Here is a 14915-nt window from a genome sequence, read left to right as displayed (position 1 = left end):
CTATCCCGTCTGGCTCTGCGGCGCGGGGGCAAGATGGCTGCTGAGAAACAGGTTCCCGGTGGCGGCAGCGGCGGCGGCGGTAGTGGTGGCAGCGGCGGTGGACGCGGTGCCGGAGGAGACGAAAATAAGGAAAACGAACGGCCTTCAGCCGGATCGAAGGCAAACAAAGAATTCGGGGATAGCCTGAGTTTGGAGAGTATCCTAGAGTAATCGGGCCTAACTCGCAATGACTACGTGTCGATATGCATGGCCGGGGGCGGGAGACGCGGCGGGTCCCGGCACGTCCCAGACAGGAGCGGCCGAGGGTTGCAGTTTCTCTCGCCGTTACTTTCTGGCGCTCAGAGTTCCAGGGTCTGTATTTCGACCGGCCTTTTCTGGCATCTCATTCGCCTTCCAGGCTGGGGAAACGTCCGGTTCTTTCTCGTGGCCCCAGGAGGTTGGGCAGATTTCTGCAGTGTCCCCCCTCAGTTGCCTGCTTGGAGGGCTGGTGACAGGGATGACACTCTGGCCACCCCAGTGAGCTCCTGTCCTGGCACCTTGAGTCACTGAACTGAGGAGGGAAAATTGCAGTGTTGACATTTTTGGCTTAAAACTTCTGTCCCGCAGTCGTGGGGACCCGTGTCCTGACTATGGAGGCAAAGATTGATTGCTCTATGGAAAAACTTGTTGAATATAAACGTAGATTAACATCGCTTGTATAGCTTTCTTAATAGGCTTGTAGGCATTTTATCTGGTTGAGAGTCGTTCAGTTGAGCTGGAGGAATCTGTCTGTATTTTCCATCAGAATATCACAATTGAGTGCCTGAGACACTAGTTTGTGGCTTTTTGTAATGAATAAGAAATGGAGAAAATGTAGGTGAGTTTCTGAAATAACACATTTAGCTTGACATCCTAATGAAGTTTTCAAGGGTTTGGGGGTTTTACTTTTTGAACTGGTGTAGTTCCAAATGAATGTTAGAATACCTTGATTTTTTTTAAAGAACCTTATGGCTTCTCCCTTTTAGTTGTTGAGATAGTCTTAGTGTTCAGTATTTTAATGTATGTCTCTAGAGAAGCACTGAGGACTAAAAGAATCGAAACTGTAGATAAAGGTCACTAGACTTCCTAATGTTTGGTACATAATCTTAAAATATTTCAAGATTCTTAAAAAGGAAAACAAAAACAAAGAGAGTATGGTCAGGGCTTTTTTCTTTTAAAAGAAAAACTGATGAGTTGATATAAGCTATTGTCTGGGTTGGTTAGTATGTGCTGACCACGGGCTCGTGTAGCATTACAGCTGTTCAGGAAAGGTAGGTTTGGTAGATGTAGGAAGTTATGCAAATAGAGGAGTAGTACACGTCATTTATAACCTGAGTCTGCTTGAATGAGTAAAATACTGGGTCCAGGTGTAAATCCGTGGGAACCACTCCAGTTATAATCAGCAGTTAGAATCCAGCAACTTTATTTAAGCTGTGGGGTTTCAGTGATCCTCAGTGGCCAATGATGCTCTTCTTTTTTAGTTTGAAAGTTGGTAACAGTTCAGGCAGTTTTTTTTTTTTTACATGCTTAGCCCTGTCCCGTGACAAGATAGCTCTTGAAAATGATTATAAGAGGTTTCAGTAGCTAATGTACTAAGTATTTCAGAAATGTTTGATGGTTTGGTACAAGTATGAACTGACAGGACCCGGTTTTGATTTATTTGGATTCTTACTCTTGTAAGCTTTTCCTTAATCTTGGCTCTAGTTCTTCAGATTATCAAGGAATCCCAGCAGCAGCATGGTTTACGGCATGGAGATTTTCAGAGGTATAGGTAAATATCATGGGCAAGATGTATGGAAATTATTGTGGAATTTTCAGATGTGGTTTGCTTTTGTTAATATCCTACCTATTTTGTTGTATCAGAAAGTATCCTTAGAAAGTCTCACTTTGAACTTAATATATTGAGTGCTCAGAATATACTTGTAAAATTCAAAATTTCATAATGAATAAAAGGAGCCAATCTTTTTATCCATTGTGCCTCACAATATTGTAGATGCATTGGAGGCTTCTGCTGAAAATGGCAAGCAGTTATGGTAATCATTTTTTTTTTTTTAACTTAACCGTGTTGGTAGAGTCTTGGTTAAATACAAAGCTTTTCAGTTTTTTAAACATTATATGTGGAAATTTTCTTTCTTTTTTTTTTTTTAATTTTTTATTTGTTAAAAAACATTTTTTTGACGTTTATTTATTTTTCGAGAGGCAGAGCATGAGCTGGGGAGGGGACAGAAGAGAGGGGGGAAGTCACAGATTCCGAAGCAGGCTCCAGGCTCCAAACTGTCAGCACAGAACCTGACTCGGGGCTTGAACCTATGAACCATGAGATCATGACCTGAGCCGAAGTTGGCCGCCTAACCAACTGAGCCACCCAGGTGCCCCTAATGTTTATTTATTTTTGAGAGATAGACCGAGCATGTGAGTGGGGGAAGGTCAGAGAGAAAGGGAGGCACAATCTGAAACAGGCTCCAGGCTCTGAGCTGTCAGCACAGAGTCTGTCGCAGGGCTCAAACTCATAGAATGCAAGATCATGACCTGAGCCGAAGTTGGACGCTTAACCGACTGAGCCACTCAGGCGCCCCTACTTTTTCTTTTTAAGTTCTGTGCCCAGTATGGGGCTTGAACTCAAAATCCTGAGATAAGAGCCACATGCTCCACTGACTGAGTCAGCCAGGCACTCCTATATAAGGAGAATTCTGTGATGTCATTACAACTTATTGGTAAACTTTGTAACAGTCTTCAAGTTAGAAGACAAATTTAATATGACTCTTAAAAAAGTAGAATAGATGTCTAATGTACAGTACAGTTCAGAACTTTGGGAGCAGAAGTATCTAACTATTTTATATTATAGGTACAGGCTTTGACTACCAGACTTTTAAAGTTACTGCTAAACAAAACACTCTGCAGATTCTAAGGAGTCCGCCATGCTGTAAAGGGTCAACAGCGCTGGGGCAGCTTGAGCAAGGTGGGGAGAGGTAGGAGATAAAGGGGGAGAACTAAGCAGGGCCAGAATGGGTAGGGTCCTGTAAGCCAGGGTAACTCGGTCAGGTGTTAATCTAGGTATGGTGGGAAGCCACGAAAAAGTTTTAAACTGGACTATTATGACTTGAGTTTTTGTTTTTATTTTTGTTTTTTAATTACTAAGGAGATCAGTTATTATAGTGATCAGCGTTTTGCCCTTTTGTTTTCATCTGTTCCTTCCCCTTTTAAGAAAATATTTTATTGAAGGATTTTTAAATCATTTTATTGAAGTATAATTTATATACAGAAAAGCATACAGAAAGTGATGAGTTTTTCACAACCTGTAACTAGTACCCAGATTAAGACACAACATTACCAGCATCCCTAAAGTTCCCCTTTGCTCCTTCTAGTCACAAGCCATTCCTCCCCAAAGGTCACCATAATTGTGACTTCTGACACCTTAGATTAGCTTTGAAATGTGTTTTCTGTGACACCAGTCCTACTGTCCTGCAGGTTTTAGTTCACTAAATGTTTATAAGATGAAGTGTGATACCAGTGGTAACCATAAGTAGAACACCTCAAACTTCTGACTTTATTATAGAATTTGCTATTGAGTGTCCTAGCAGCTTGTCTGAATTACTTTTGTTGTTTTCTTTCAGGGGCTACTGTTCCCGTAGACAAAGACGCCTTCGAAAAACTCTCAACTTCAAGATGGGGAACAGACACAAATTCACAGGGAAAAAAGTAACTGAAGATCTTCTGACTGATAACAGGTATTGACTCCTCAGTGGTAGGTGTTAAATACTTCTGGCTAACACATTTATTGAACAGTTATATGTTAGTGTGCCAAAACTCTTTAATTACCTGATGTGATTATTTTAGCAGCTCTGTGGGGGTGCGCATTTTTCCTTTTCTTGTGCCATAAGATGAGGATACCAAGGCTCAAAGGGGTTCAGTAACTTTTTCAAGAACTAGGGCGAAATGCTAAATGTTAAAGTCAGTGATTAGAATCTAAGTGGTTATTAGGTGGGGTTTCTAGAATGCAAATTTCAATGTGTACGGGCTAACTTAAACCAGTATATCTTAAAGTTGTGTGTAAGTTATTCCGGAAAAGTTTTATATTTCAGTGCTGAATGTAGCCAGGCTTAATATTTGCTGAAGGATCAATCTGTCAAGCAGTATGTATTAGAGGTCTCTAGGCCAGTTTCTGAAATTTTAGCCTGTGGGCCAAATAGATCCCTTTTGCCACCTGTTTTTACAAAGTTTGGTTGGAACACAGCCACACCGTTTATTCAGGTGTTGTTTACAGCTGCTTTTGTGCTACGGTAGCACAATAACAGAGTAGTTGTGACAGAGACCATATGGCCTACAAAACCTAAAATATTCACTATTGGGCCCTTTACAAAAAAATGTTTGTTGTGCCCTAGTCTAATATATGGCCAAGACAGAGTGAGGCACCATCTTAGATGTAGAAGAGTTGGGGAGGCATAGTTCTTGAACCTTGTTGCCTGTGATATCAGTCAGGTACAAAACAGAGCACTGCGAGATAGGGAAACTACCATATTGTGTGTCATTTACTCTTAAGAATTCTGAAGTCTTGGAGGAGAGATGTTAGTTGGGAGTTTTTGTTGGAGAAGCCAGGAAGCATGCATGGAGGAGGCTGGACCTTGAGGGATTTGTGAGAGGAAAGAACATTGTGTGAGGGGAAACAGCAGGCCATGGTGTCTGGACGCACTATAGGAATTATAATGCTCTGGACAGTCGAAAGGCTGGGAGCTTGGTGTATGGAGACACAGAAAACTAGAGCGTCGAGACCACGGTGGGATTCAGCAGGATGTATTGGTTAAATCCGTTGAGAACAAGTTAGGAAGGGTCTCTTATGATGGTGAGATTCTTTATTTTGAAGAGACAAGATTAAGCTGATGTTTAAGGGTATTTAATCAAGGCAGTAGTTTAACAAAAGATTCATCGTCATCGTAATAAATCAGCTAACTTGCTGAGTCCTTAGTAAGTGCCAGACTGGTTTAAATGTGTTACCTGTATTACTGCATGGGAGACGGAGGCACAGAAAGATTAGTACTTTGCTCAAAGTCACATAGCTAGTGGGGGTGGCACTGAGATGCCAACACCTACTCTAGAGCCTTTAAGTTTATTTATTTTGGGAGAGAGAGAGAGAGATGCGTGCACGTGCGTGTGCACGAGCTGGGGAGTGACAGAGAGAGGGAGAGGGAGAATCCCAAGCAGGCTCTGGGCTGTCAGTGCAGAGCCTGATGCGGGATTTGATCTCCTGTTTGGTAGGAGGTTAGAAAGCGGAGGCAGATCTGGTCAGATACTGATTGAGTGCCATAGTTGATACCAGGAGAAGAGTAGCTCTGAGGAGGAAGGCCAGGGGGACGTGGAGAAGAGATGAGAGGCTGAAGATTGTGTCTTGAAGAGTATCTGAGTCTCACGCTCCTGGCCCTCATTCTTCAGTTTGCCTGTTCTCTCTCTGGTTTAGGTATTTGCTTCTGGTTCTGATGGACGCTGAGCGAGCCTGGAGCTATGCCATGCAGCTTAAACAGGAAGCCAATACCGAACCCCGAAAACGGTTCCATTTGCTCTCTCGCCTGCGCAAAGCCGTGAAGCACGCAGAGGAATTGGAACGCTTGTGTGAGAGCAATCGCGTGGATGCCAAGACCAAGTTAGAGGCTCAGGTTAGTGTCTTTACATCAGCCTCCTTCATTGTGGAGGTTAGAGACGTGACCTTATGGTTAAACAGAACAGCTTCCCGATGTTTTAAATTGATAGGAGAGGCAAAAACATGGTCTTGCTTTTTCAAGGGGAAGTTGGCATCTCTTATTTTTGTTTTTGAACTCTTGGTTTTTAATAATTAGCTTTAACTTTTTTTTAAAAAAGCTCATATTTCTCTTGAAATGGATATGGAAAGCTGGAATCTTAGATCTGGGAAGTTCACAAAATAAGAATCTTCTGAAATGAATTTTTAAAGAGTGATAGACACTGAACATTTACATTCAGCTTCTGATACTGAAGGTCGTAGCCTGGAAGCTGGTTGTTAAATGAAGGAAACAGATTTTCTTTATTTTGAAATTCTCTCCTGGGAAGTAAATGAATCATCATGAATTTTCTGTGTGTTACATCTTATTAAATAAGTTTTCTCTCTCTCTTTTTTGTAAATGTTTATTTGTTTATTTTGAGGGGGAGAGGAGAGACGCAGAGAGAGGGAGACAGAGAATCCCAAGCAGGCTCTAGGCTGTCAGCGCAGAGCCCAGTGTGGGACTTGATCTCACGAACCGTGAGATCATGACCTCAGCTGAAATCAAGAGTCGGATGTTTAACTGACTGAATCACGCAGGCGCCCATAAGTTTCCTGTTTTAAAATTACCCCGAGTATGTCTATATTCCTGATGTCAAAGCTGAAAGCAGGTGGAGGAGGCTGAGCTGTGGCATCGGCTCGTGGGTGTTGAAGCCTTTCCCTTTTCCCACCCTCCCAGGCTTACACGGCTTACCTCTCAGGAATGCTGCGTTTTGAACATCAGGAATGGAAAGCTGCCATTGAGGCTTTTAACAAATGCAAGTAAGTCCTCCGGTCCAGAAGCCATGGCCAGTTTTGATTGTACATAGTCCCATTCAGGCGGCAGATAACTTAACGATTGTTTCTACGAAAGTACAGTTTCTTTGATTTTTATTTCTTTTGCTTTATTTATTTATTTAATTTTTTCCCTTCCCTTTAGAAACATTGATTATTCTCACTCATCTTTAGAATACGCCAGTTCTCATAGTTGGTAGAAGGACCTCAAAGGGCCGTGTTTTGTTTTCAGCCACTGTTCCTTTTTATTTTCTTAAATAAGGCTGCTGTGAAACCAGATGTTTCTTTCCTCGCAGAACTATCTATGAGAAGCTAGCCAGTGCTTTCACAGAAGAGCAGGCCGTGCTGTACAACCAACGTGTGGAGGAGATCTCGCCTAACATCCGCTACTGTGCATATAACATTGGTGAGCAAGGGCTGAGCTGTCTTGACGGGTGGGTTATTGGTGGTTCATCCGGGAGAGCCTAGAGGATTTACTGAACTTCCGTTCTTCCCTTGTCCTTGCATCCATCTGTGGCATGGGTTTTGGCTAATGAGAAAAGTAGAGCTATTGAAATCAGCTTGGCTTAGAGTTGCAGAAGGCAATCCCTGTGCTTTGTTTCCACCCTGCCAACGTGTGTGCTCCTCCAGAGCTTTGTCAAAGGACTTGGGATTCACTGAAATGTGCTCACGCGATGGGAAGACCGTGGAGTTGAATCTAGTGGTTCTCAAGAGAAGAGACCCTTCAGGATTTTCCACTCAACACCTCTCTCTCTTTTCAGGGGACCAGTCGGCTATCAATGAACTCATGCAGATGAGATTGAGGTCTGGGGGCACTGAGGGCCTCCTGGCTGAAAAATTGGAGGTAATCTGGTCCGTACATTTTTGTGAAGCCTTTGGTTTGAAAAAGTCCAGAAAAAAGAAATAAGCTATACTCTTAGATCCGGTGTAATTGCTATTAATATATGTAGATTTGTGTTCGTGTACTTTAAAAAATATATATATATTTAACATTTTATGTTTATTTTTGAGAGAGAGAGAGGGAGGCAGTGACAGTGTGAGCGGGGGAGGGGCAGAGAGAGAGGGAGAGAATCTGAAGCAGGCTCCAGGCTCTGAGCTCAGCACAGAGCCCGACGTGGGGCTTGAACCTGTGAACCGTGAGATCATGACCTGAGCTGAAGTTGGATGCTTAAGAATATATATGTTTTTAAGTTTATTTATTTTATTTTGAGAAAGAGACAGTGGATGTGGGGGGAGGAGCAGAGAAAGAAGAGAGAATCCAGCATGGAGCCTGATGTGGCGCTTGAACCCACGAAACTAAGATCATGACCTGAGCTGAAACCAAGAGTCGGATGCTTAAGCCACCCAGGCGCCCCTATTTTATTTTATTTTATTTTATTTTATTTTATTTTATTTATTTTTAAAAATTTATTTTAGAGAGAGAGTGCGAATGGAGAAGGGGCAAAGAGAGAGGGAAACAGAGGATCTGAAACAGGCTCCGCACTGACAGCAGAGAGCCATATGTGAGGCTCAAACTCATGAAATACGAGATTGTGATCTGAGCTGAAGTCAGACACTTAACCAACTGAGCCACCCAGGCACCCCAGTGTTGCTCTTTTTAACCTTCTGTTCTGTTCTATTCTTTTTTTTTTTTTTTTTTTCATACGTTTATTTGTTATTGAGAGACAGGGAGACACAGAGCGTGAGCAGGGGAGGGCTAGAGACAGGGGGAGACACAGAATCCGAAGCAGGCTCCAGGCTCTGAGCTGTCAGCACAGAGCCCGACACAGGGCTTGCACTCACAAACCGTGACATCATGACCTGAGCCGAAGTCGGTCGCCTAACCAACTGAGCCCCCCAGGCGCCCCTTCAGTTATGTTCTTTAATGTTTGAGTTTCTGTAAGCTAAGATAGATGATAACCAAGGAGGAATTATTTAAGTACAATTTATATTCTGCTTTAGAAAGTGAACCGTGTTGATTATAGAAACAGGCAGCTTGTAGTTTCTACTTACTTTAACCATCACCAGTTAAAACTGTAATTTTTTTAAAACTACTTTCTAGGCGTTGATCACTCAGACTCGAGCCAAACAGGCAGCCACCATGAGTGAAGTGGAGTGGAGAGGGAGGACGGTTCCGGTGAAGATCGACAAAGTGAGGATCTTTTTATTGGGACTGGCTGATAACGAAGCAGCCATTGCTCAGGTGAGGAGGAAGTGCCTGTTCTCTCTTCTGTATGCGTCTGAGGTTGCCCTTGCGTGCTTAAGGTGTCGTGGTTGGTTTTGTTTTGTTTTAAATTTGTTTATTCTGAGAGAGACAGAGAGAGCGTGAGCAGGGGAGGGGCGGAGTGCGAGGGAGAATCCCAGGCAGGGTCTGTGCTGTCAGCACAGAGCCCAACAAGGAGCTCCAACTCATGAAACCGTGAGATCATGACCTGAGCCGAAATCAAGAGTCGGATACAGTCTACTTAGCCACCCAGACGCCCCCAGGTGTAGTGTTTTCTTGGTGTTCATTTCTCACAAAACAAAAAATTCGTCTCAATGCTATTTGGGATTTGGTCACCAAATTTTTGTAAAGGCTGGGCTTGGAGAAGAGTTCTTAGGTAGAGAGGGCACAGAAATTGGCAGTAGCTGCTATGGACGTGGAAATAGGAGCAGTAAGAGGCTGGCTTAATGCAAGGAGTCCCGTCCAGCCCAGTAGGTGGTGCAGCAGCTTAGCTGTTGTGACCTCTTGCCCTAGCCTTCTGTCCCTAAAGGGGCCACCTCTTGTTCCTGAGCCTTTTCAGGAGCACCTAGGTAAGCCAGAATATCTTGTTGTACATGTGGCATTTACGTAATGTTCATGTAAAGCGGTATACTTGATGTGCTTACTGACATAATTGTCACCTGTTTATGGGTGTGAACAACCAAATAAGTTCCAAAAGATGAGAGATCCTGGCGATCTGGGTTTTTACAAAGTAGACAGTTACGAGGAAGGCCCTTTTTGGAGCCCTTCCTCTGTGTGAGATGAAGAACATTTAAAAAAAAAACAACAGGCTGCTGAATGTGTCTCCAGCCTCCCCAGGAACCAGGGGCGTTTCCTGCCACGTGGCAGAAAACTGTTGCACCCTGAATGATTCGTACGTAGGAGTGCTTTGCTCGTTGTGCTCGTGAGTTGTTTTAAGCATCCAGACTTTTAGGTGACTTGTTCCAAAACAGCTACTTTGGGCTGGGGGCAGCCTTCAACAGTGGAAGAATTTCTTTGTGTCTCTATGTCGTATATTGCCCCTCTTGTTTCCCTTCCATTTGCTGAAAGAGCAGGAGACTAGAACGATAGCAGTAAGTTGATTTGTTTTTTTTTAAAAGATCGAGAAATTTTTTTGGAGAGCATTTCATCGGCACTGCTGTGTGGTAGTATCTCTTCTGAACTAGGATTCTGGTAGCAATCCTGTAGATTATGTAGTTGGGTTCATTCTTTTGTTTCAAGGCGGTATGTGCCGGAAGAGGTGAGCTGCGTCATTGGTAATGGGGCGGGGGTTCAGGCTGCAGTCTGGGTGGGGAGTGGCCCAGGAGCGAGTTAAGTGGGGGGCTCCTTGGGAATAGGGCCACAGACGTATATTAGGCAAATGAGAAGAAAAGCTAACATTTGTTAATTTTTTTTTTTTTTTTTAATGTTTATTTATTTTTGAGACAGAGACAGAGCATGAACGGGGGAGGGTCAGAGGGAGAGGGAGACACAGAATGCGAAGCAGGCTCCAGGCTCTGAGCTGTCAGCACAGAGCCTGACGCGGGGCTCGAACTCACGGACTGTGAGATCATGACCTGAGCCGAAGTCGGACGCTTAACCGACTGAGCCACCCAGGCGCCCCTAACATTTGTTAATTTAAAAAAGTTATTTAGCTTAATGTTTAGAAAAGAGAAATGTTTTTTTAAGAGATCAACCTTTAGTCCCACTTCCCATATACCTTCATTGACGTTGCATTATATTGATAAAAAGGACAATGTACTTCCTTTTAGTCTTTTTTATACTTATAAAAGATCTCAAGTATTATTTTTACTTGTTGAAATCATACTGAGATCCAGTTTTATATCCTGTTTTTCTTAGCATGTTGTAAGGATTTTCCATGGTCTTACACATCAGTCCACAAAATTTAAAAATACACAGTGGTCACCTGGACAGACACACCCCAGAGATGACCAAAGGAGGGGAACGGTCCTCCTTAATGTCCCAGATACACTGTCTAAAGCTTTCGTGTTTTTACCTTTTTAACTCTATGGAGTGGGTAATACTCTCATTTTACAGATGGGAAAACAGTGCTTGCCTTTAAAACCATGCCATTTTTTCTCTCCCTCCCTCTCCCTCTCTGCCCCTCCTCTGTTCTCTTGGTCTCTCAAAATAAACAAACTTAAAAAAAAATTTTTTTTAAAGGTGGGGGGTACCTGGGTGGCTCAGTAGGTTAAATATCTGACTCTTGGTTTCAGCTCAGTCATGATCTCAGAGTTTGTGAGTTCAAGTCCCACGTTGGGCTCCATGCTGACAGCATGGATCCTGCCTAGGATTCTCGCTCTCCTTCTCTCTCTGCCCTTCCTCTGCTGTCTGTGTCTCTCAAAATAATAAACTTAAAAAAGAAAATAAAAAATCTTGCCCTTTTGACTCCAAAGCTCATGTTCCTTGAACTTTCCCGTGTACCAGGAAGGCTAGTAGCAGGATCATTTAACTTGGCTTTGGTGAACAGCTAATGTAATCTTACTTAATGCAGTATACAAGCAGAGTCCTGGTTCCCTGGGAAAGACTGAATGAGCAGAACCTTCACTGAAACAAATAGTCCTTGGGGTGCTTGGGTGGCTCAGTCGTTTAAACATCTGACTCTTGATCTTAGCTCAGTTCTTGATCTCAGGGTCACAAGTTCAAACCCCATGTTGGACTCCATGCTGGATATGGAGACTACTTGAAAAAGAGGGGCGCCTGGGTGGCTCAGTCGGTTGAGCGGCTAACTTCGGCTCAGGTCATGATCTCGCGGTTTGTGGGTTCGAGCCCCACGTTGGGCTCTGTGCTGACAGCTCGATCCTGGAGCCTGCTTCCGATTCTGTGTCTCCCTCTCTCTCCGCCCCTCCCCCGCTTGTGCTCTATCTCTTTCTGTCTATCAAAAATAAATAAAAAAAAAAAAGAAAAAGAAAAAGAGAGGGAGAGCGGGAGAAAAAAAAAAAGAAAAAGTCCTTGGCAGGGGAATCGTCTCCAGTTCAGTAGTTAGTGGGAGGAGAAGGAATAGTGGTGTTTTATCTGAATTTATCTTTTCTCCTGCTTTGTACACATAATTAGAAAATAAAAATTCATCTGGGGGAAGATCTTTTTGCCTTATTTGTGAAATTAACTTGAATTAAATTAGATGAAGTGAAAGCATTTTATGACTGCATGTGAAGCCATTGCTTTTGAAATTGAAGATCATTTCAGTCATGTGATGACTAGTTCAGCTTTGTGTATGTGTTTAAAAGGACCACTCTTAAACTCAGGTGTTAGTATACGTGAAGGGTCGACTTCTGGATCTTTAGATCATAGCCGCTCCTTTTTTTTTTTTTTTTTTTTTTTTAAGTTTATTTATTTATTTTGAGAGAGAGTGAGTGAGTAGGCAGGGTCGGGGCAGAGAGAGAGGAAGACAGAGAATCCCAAGCAGGCTCGGCGCTGACCATGTGGAGCCAGACATAGGGCTTGAACTCAGGAACTGTGAGATCATGACCTGAGCTGAAATCGAGACTCGGATGGTTAACCACTCAGGTGCCCAGTAGCCACTCCTTTTAAAGCAGTTCAAGATTGGCCAAAAGTTTGATAGTATTGACAAGAAAATAACAACGTTATTCCAGCCTCGAATAGGTTAAAAAAAAGATACAGGTGATCCTTGAACTATATAGGTTTGACCAGGCAGGTCCACCTGTACGTGGATTTAAAAAAAAAAAATTTTTTTTAACGTTTATTTATTATTGACAGAGACAGAGTGTGAGCAGGGGAGGGGCAGAGAGAGGGAGACACAATCTGAAGTAGGCTCCAGGCTGAGCTGTCAGCACAGAGCCTGACACGGGGCTCGAACTCACAAACCGCGAGATCGTGACCTGAGCCGAAGTTGGACGCCCAACTGACTGAGCCACTCAGGTGCCCCAATGTGGATTTTTTTTTTTTTTTTTTTTTATAAATCTAATGCTTTGAACATATTTTCTGTACGGCTTTCTTAATGTTTTCTCTCCCCTGACTTATTTTATTATAAGAATATAGGATGTAACAGAGACTGTACTATGTAGAACGCAGTATATACCAGAGGGGAGGTGGCGGGGGTGGGATGGGTGAAAAGGAGGACAGGGATCAACGAGTACACGTACCTGGGCGCCTGGCTGACTCAGGCAGAGGAGCCTGTGACTCTTGACCTCAGGGTTGTGAGTTCACGTGCCATGTTGGGTGTAGAGAGTAAGTAAATAAATATTAAAAAGTACGCTTACCATGATGAAAAAAATAATACAGTGATTAAAAAAAAAAAAACAAAACATACTCAAGGCCCCACCCCTCAGAGATTTTGATTTAGTAAGTCTGCGTTGGGGCCCAAGAATTTGTTTTTCTAATAAACTCCCAAGTGGTGCTAATTCTGCTGGTCCAGGGACCATGCTTTCAATAGCTCTACAAATTATAATTGTTTGTTAGATATTTGTGAAAAGACGAAGGAAAATTAAAAGGCTTTGGCAAGCACAAAGGGGGAAAAAGTAGTATTTCCCATCTGACACAGAAAATAGGTGTTCGTAGACTGTTTATGTTATTGGCGAGGCTCCTATCAACAGGAGACTCTTAGTAGTTAGGTTTTTGTGTAGTCGGAAGTTCTGCTGGGATTTTTGACTTCATGGGCCCGCGCCCTTGACTGCCACCTTGTCCAAGGGTCAGCTGTATTCAGAGTCCGTCATCTCAGTGCATGTGCCAGTCCTGTGTTCTCACCTCATTGCCAGTGTTTGCGTTTGTGTAGTTAAGTGTATTCTACTTAATATCCGTTTTAATATACACAGATAATGGCAAGTGCGCTTTTTAAAATGCTGTTTAATCAAGGCACATCTGGGCATTCGTATTCTGTACAGTTTTTAAGCACTGTAAACGATGGTGCAGTGAAAACTGGATGGACTTTTCTGTATTTTGGATTACTGTTGTAGGATAAATTGTGTAAAGTGAAAAATACCACGTAGACTTAAAAGTGGGTATGTTTGATCTCTTTTTTTGATTGAATAAAGTTATCTAAGTTAAGAATTTTCAATCTTGGGGCATCTGGGTGGCAACATTGCCTCAGGTCATGATCTCGCAGTTCGTGAGTTTGAGCCCTGCATCGAACTCACTCTGTGCTGACGGCTCAGAGCCTGGAGCCTGCTTCAGATTCTGTGTCTCCCTCTCTCTCTTCCCCTCCCCCACTTGCACTCTGTCTGTCTCTCTCTCAAAAATAAATAAACATTAAAATTTTTTTTAAAACAACAACAAAGAATTGCGGCACCTGGGTGGCTCAGTCGGTTAAGCATCTGTCTTGGGCTCAGGTCATATTTCACAGTTCATGAATTCGAGCCCTGCATCGGGCCCTCTGCTGTCAGCGCAGAGCCTGCTTTGGATCCTCTGTCCCCTTTTATCTCTCCCCATCCCCTGTTCTCTTTCTTAAAAAATAAATAAACGTTAAAAAACAGCAAAGAATTTTCAATCTTGATGTACTGGAGGTGATGTTTGTTTTAAAATTCTGTTAGTAAGTGCGTGCCCAAAAAAGTGAAGTGGAAGGATAGCAAAAGGTCAGTGTATTTGATAGTTTGGGTTATTTCTTCATAAGCTATGTTTTGTTAACTGGTATTTGAAGTCCTTAAGAAGAAGACTATCCTTCAGTAAGTAACTCTTTGCGATAATATAAAGGCTCAGTAGTGAAGGTGGTGCATTGTTGTGTTTTATCATTTTCTAAAGATCTCCAGCATTCATTTATCCATTATCCTTTGTGTCTTACTTACATTGCTGAAGTTACTCAATTTATTTATGTATTCATTTGTTTGTTTGTTTATTTATTTATTTCTAAACGTTTATTTTTGAGAGAGAGAACAGGCGAAGGGCAGAGAGAGCTGGAGACAGGATCTGAAGCAGTCTCTGTGCTGACAACAGACGGCCCTGTGTGAGGCTCAAACCCACAAACCACGAGATCATGACATGAGCCAAAGTCGGACGCTTAACTGACTGAGCCACCTGGGTGCCCCTAAAGTTACTCAGTTTAAGAACATGCAGGTGCTTCTTAACACAAGGGAAAGAGCCCTTCCCACTGGACACGTTTTATGCAATTCCACAGAGAGCTGGCCTAGGATTTTATTTTGAGAGTAAGTCAGGATAAGTAGCCGAGGTTTCTTGCCCCGGCTC

The 14915-nt window shown here is 42.9% G+C and overlaps 1 protein-coding gene across 1 annotated transcript in view; it reads left to right on the top strand.

Annotated features, from left to right (window-relative positions):
• Window positions 1–14915, top strand: part of SRP68 (signal recognition particle 68) — a 35988-nt gene continuing 21073 nt past the window's right edge. Inside the window, exons 1-8 of the mRNA XM_060645331.3 lie at window positions 1–196; window positions 1723–1789; window positions 3633–3746; window positions 5471–5666; window positions 6465–6547; window positions 6856–6965; window positions 7321–7403; window positions 8601–8741. Of these exons, the coding sequence (XP_060501314.3) occupies window positions 34–196; window positions 1723–1789; window positions 3633–3746; window positions 5471–5666; window positions 6465–6547; window positions 6856–6965; window positions 7321–7403; window positions 8601–8741 (957 nt within the window). The 5' untranslated portion in view covers window positions 1–33. The remainder of the gene's footprint in view (window positions 197–1722; window positions 1790–3632; window positions 3747–5470; window positions 5667–6464; window positions 6548–6855; window positions 6966–7320; window positions 7404–8600; window positions 8742–14915) is intronic.

This window comes from Panthera onca, chromosome E1 (assembly GCF_046562875.1).
Source record: "Panthera onca isolate mPanOnc1 chromosome E1, mPanOnc1 haplotype 2, whole genome shotgun sequence".
In the NCBI taxonomy this organism is placed as follows: Eukaryota; Metazoa; Chordata; class Mammalia; order Carnivora; family Felidae; genus Panthera; species Panthera onca.
Note: the sequence above shows the minus strand (reverse complement) of the source record. Positions and strands in the feature narration are given on the sequence as shown.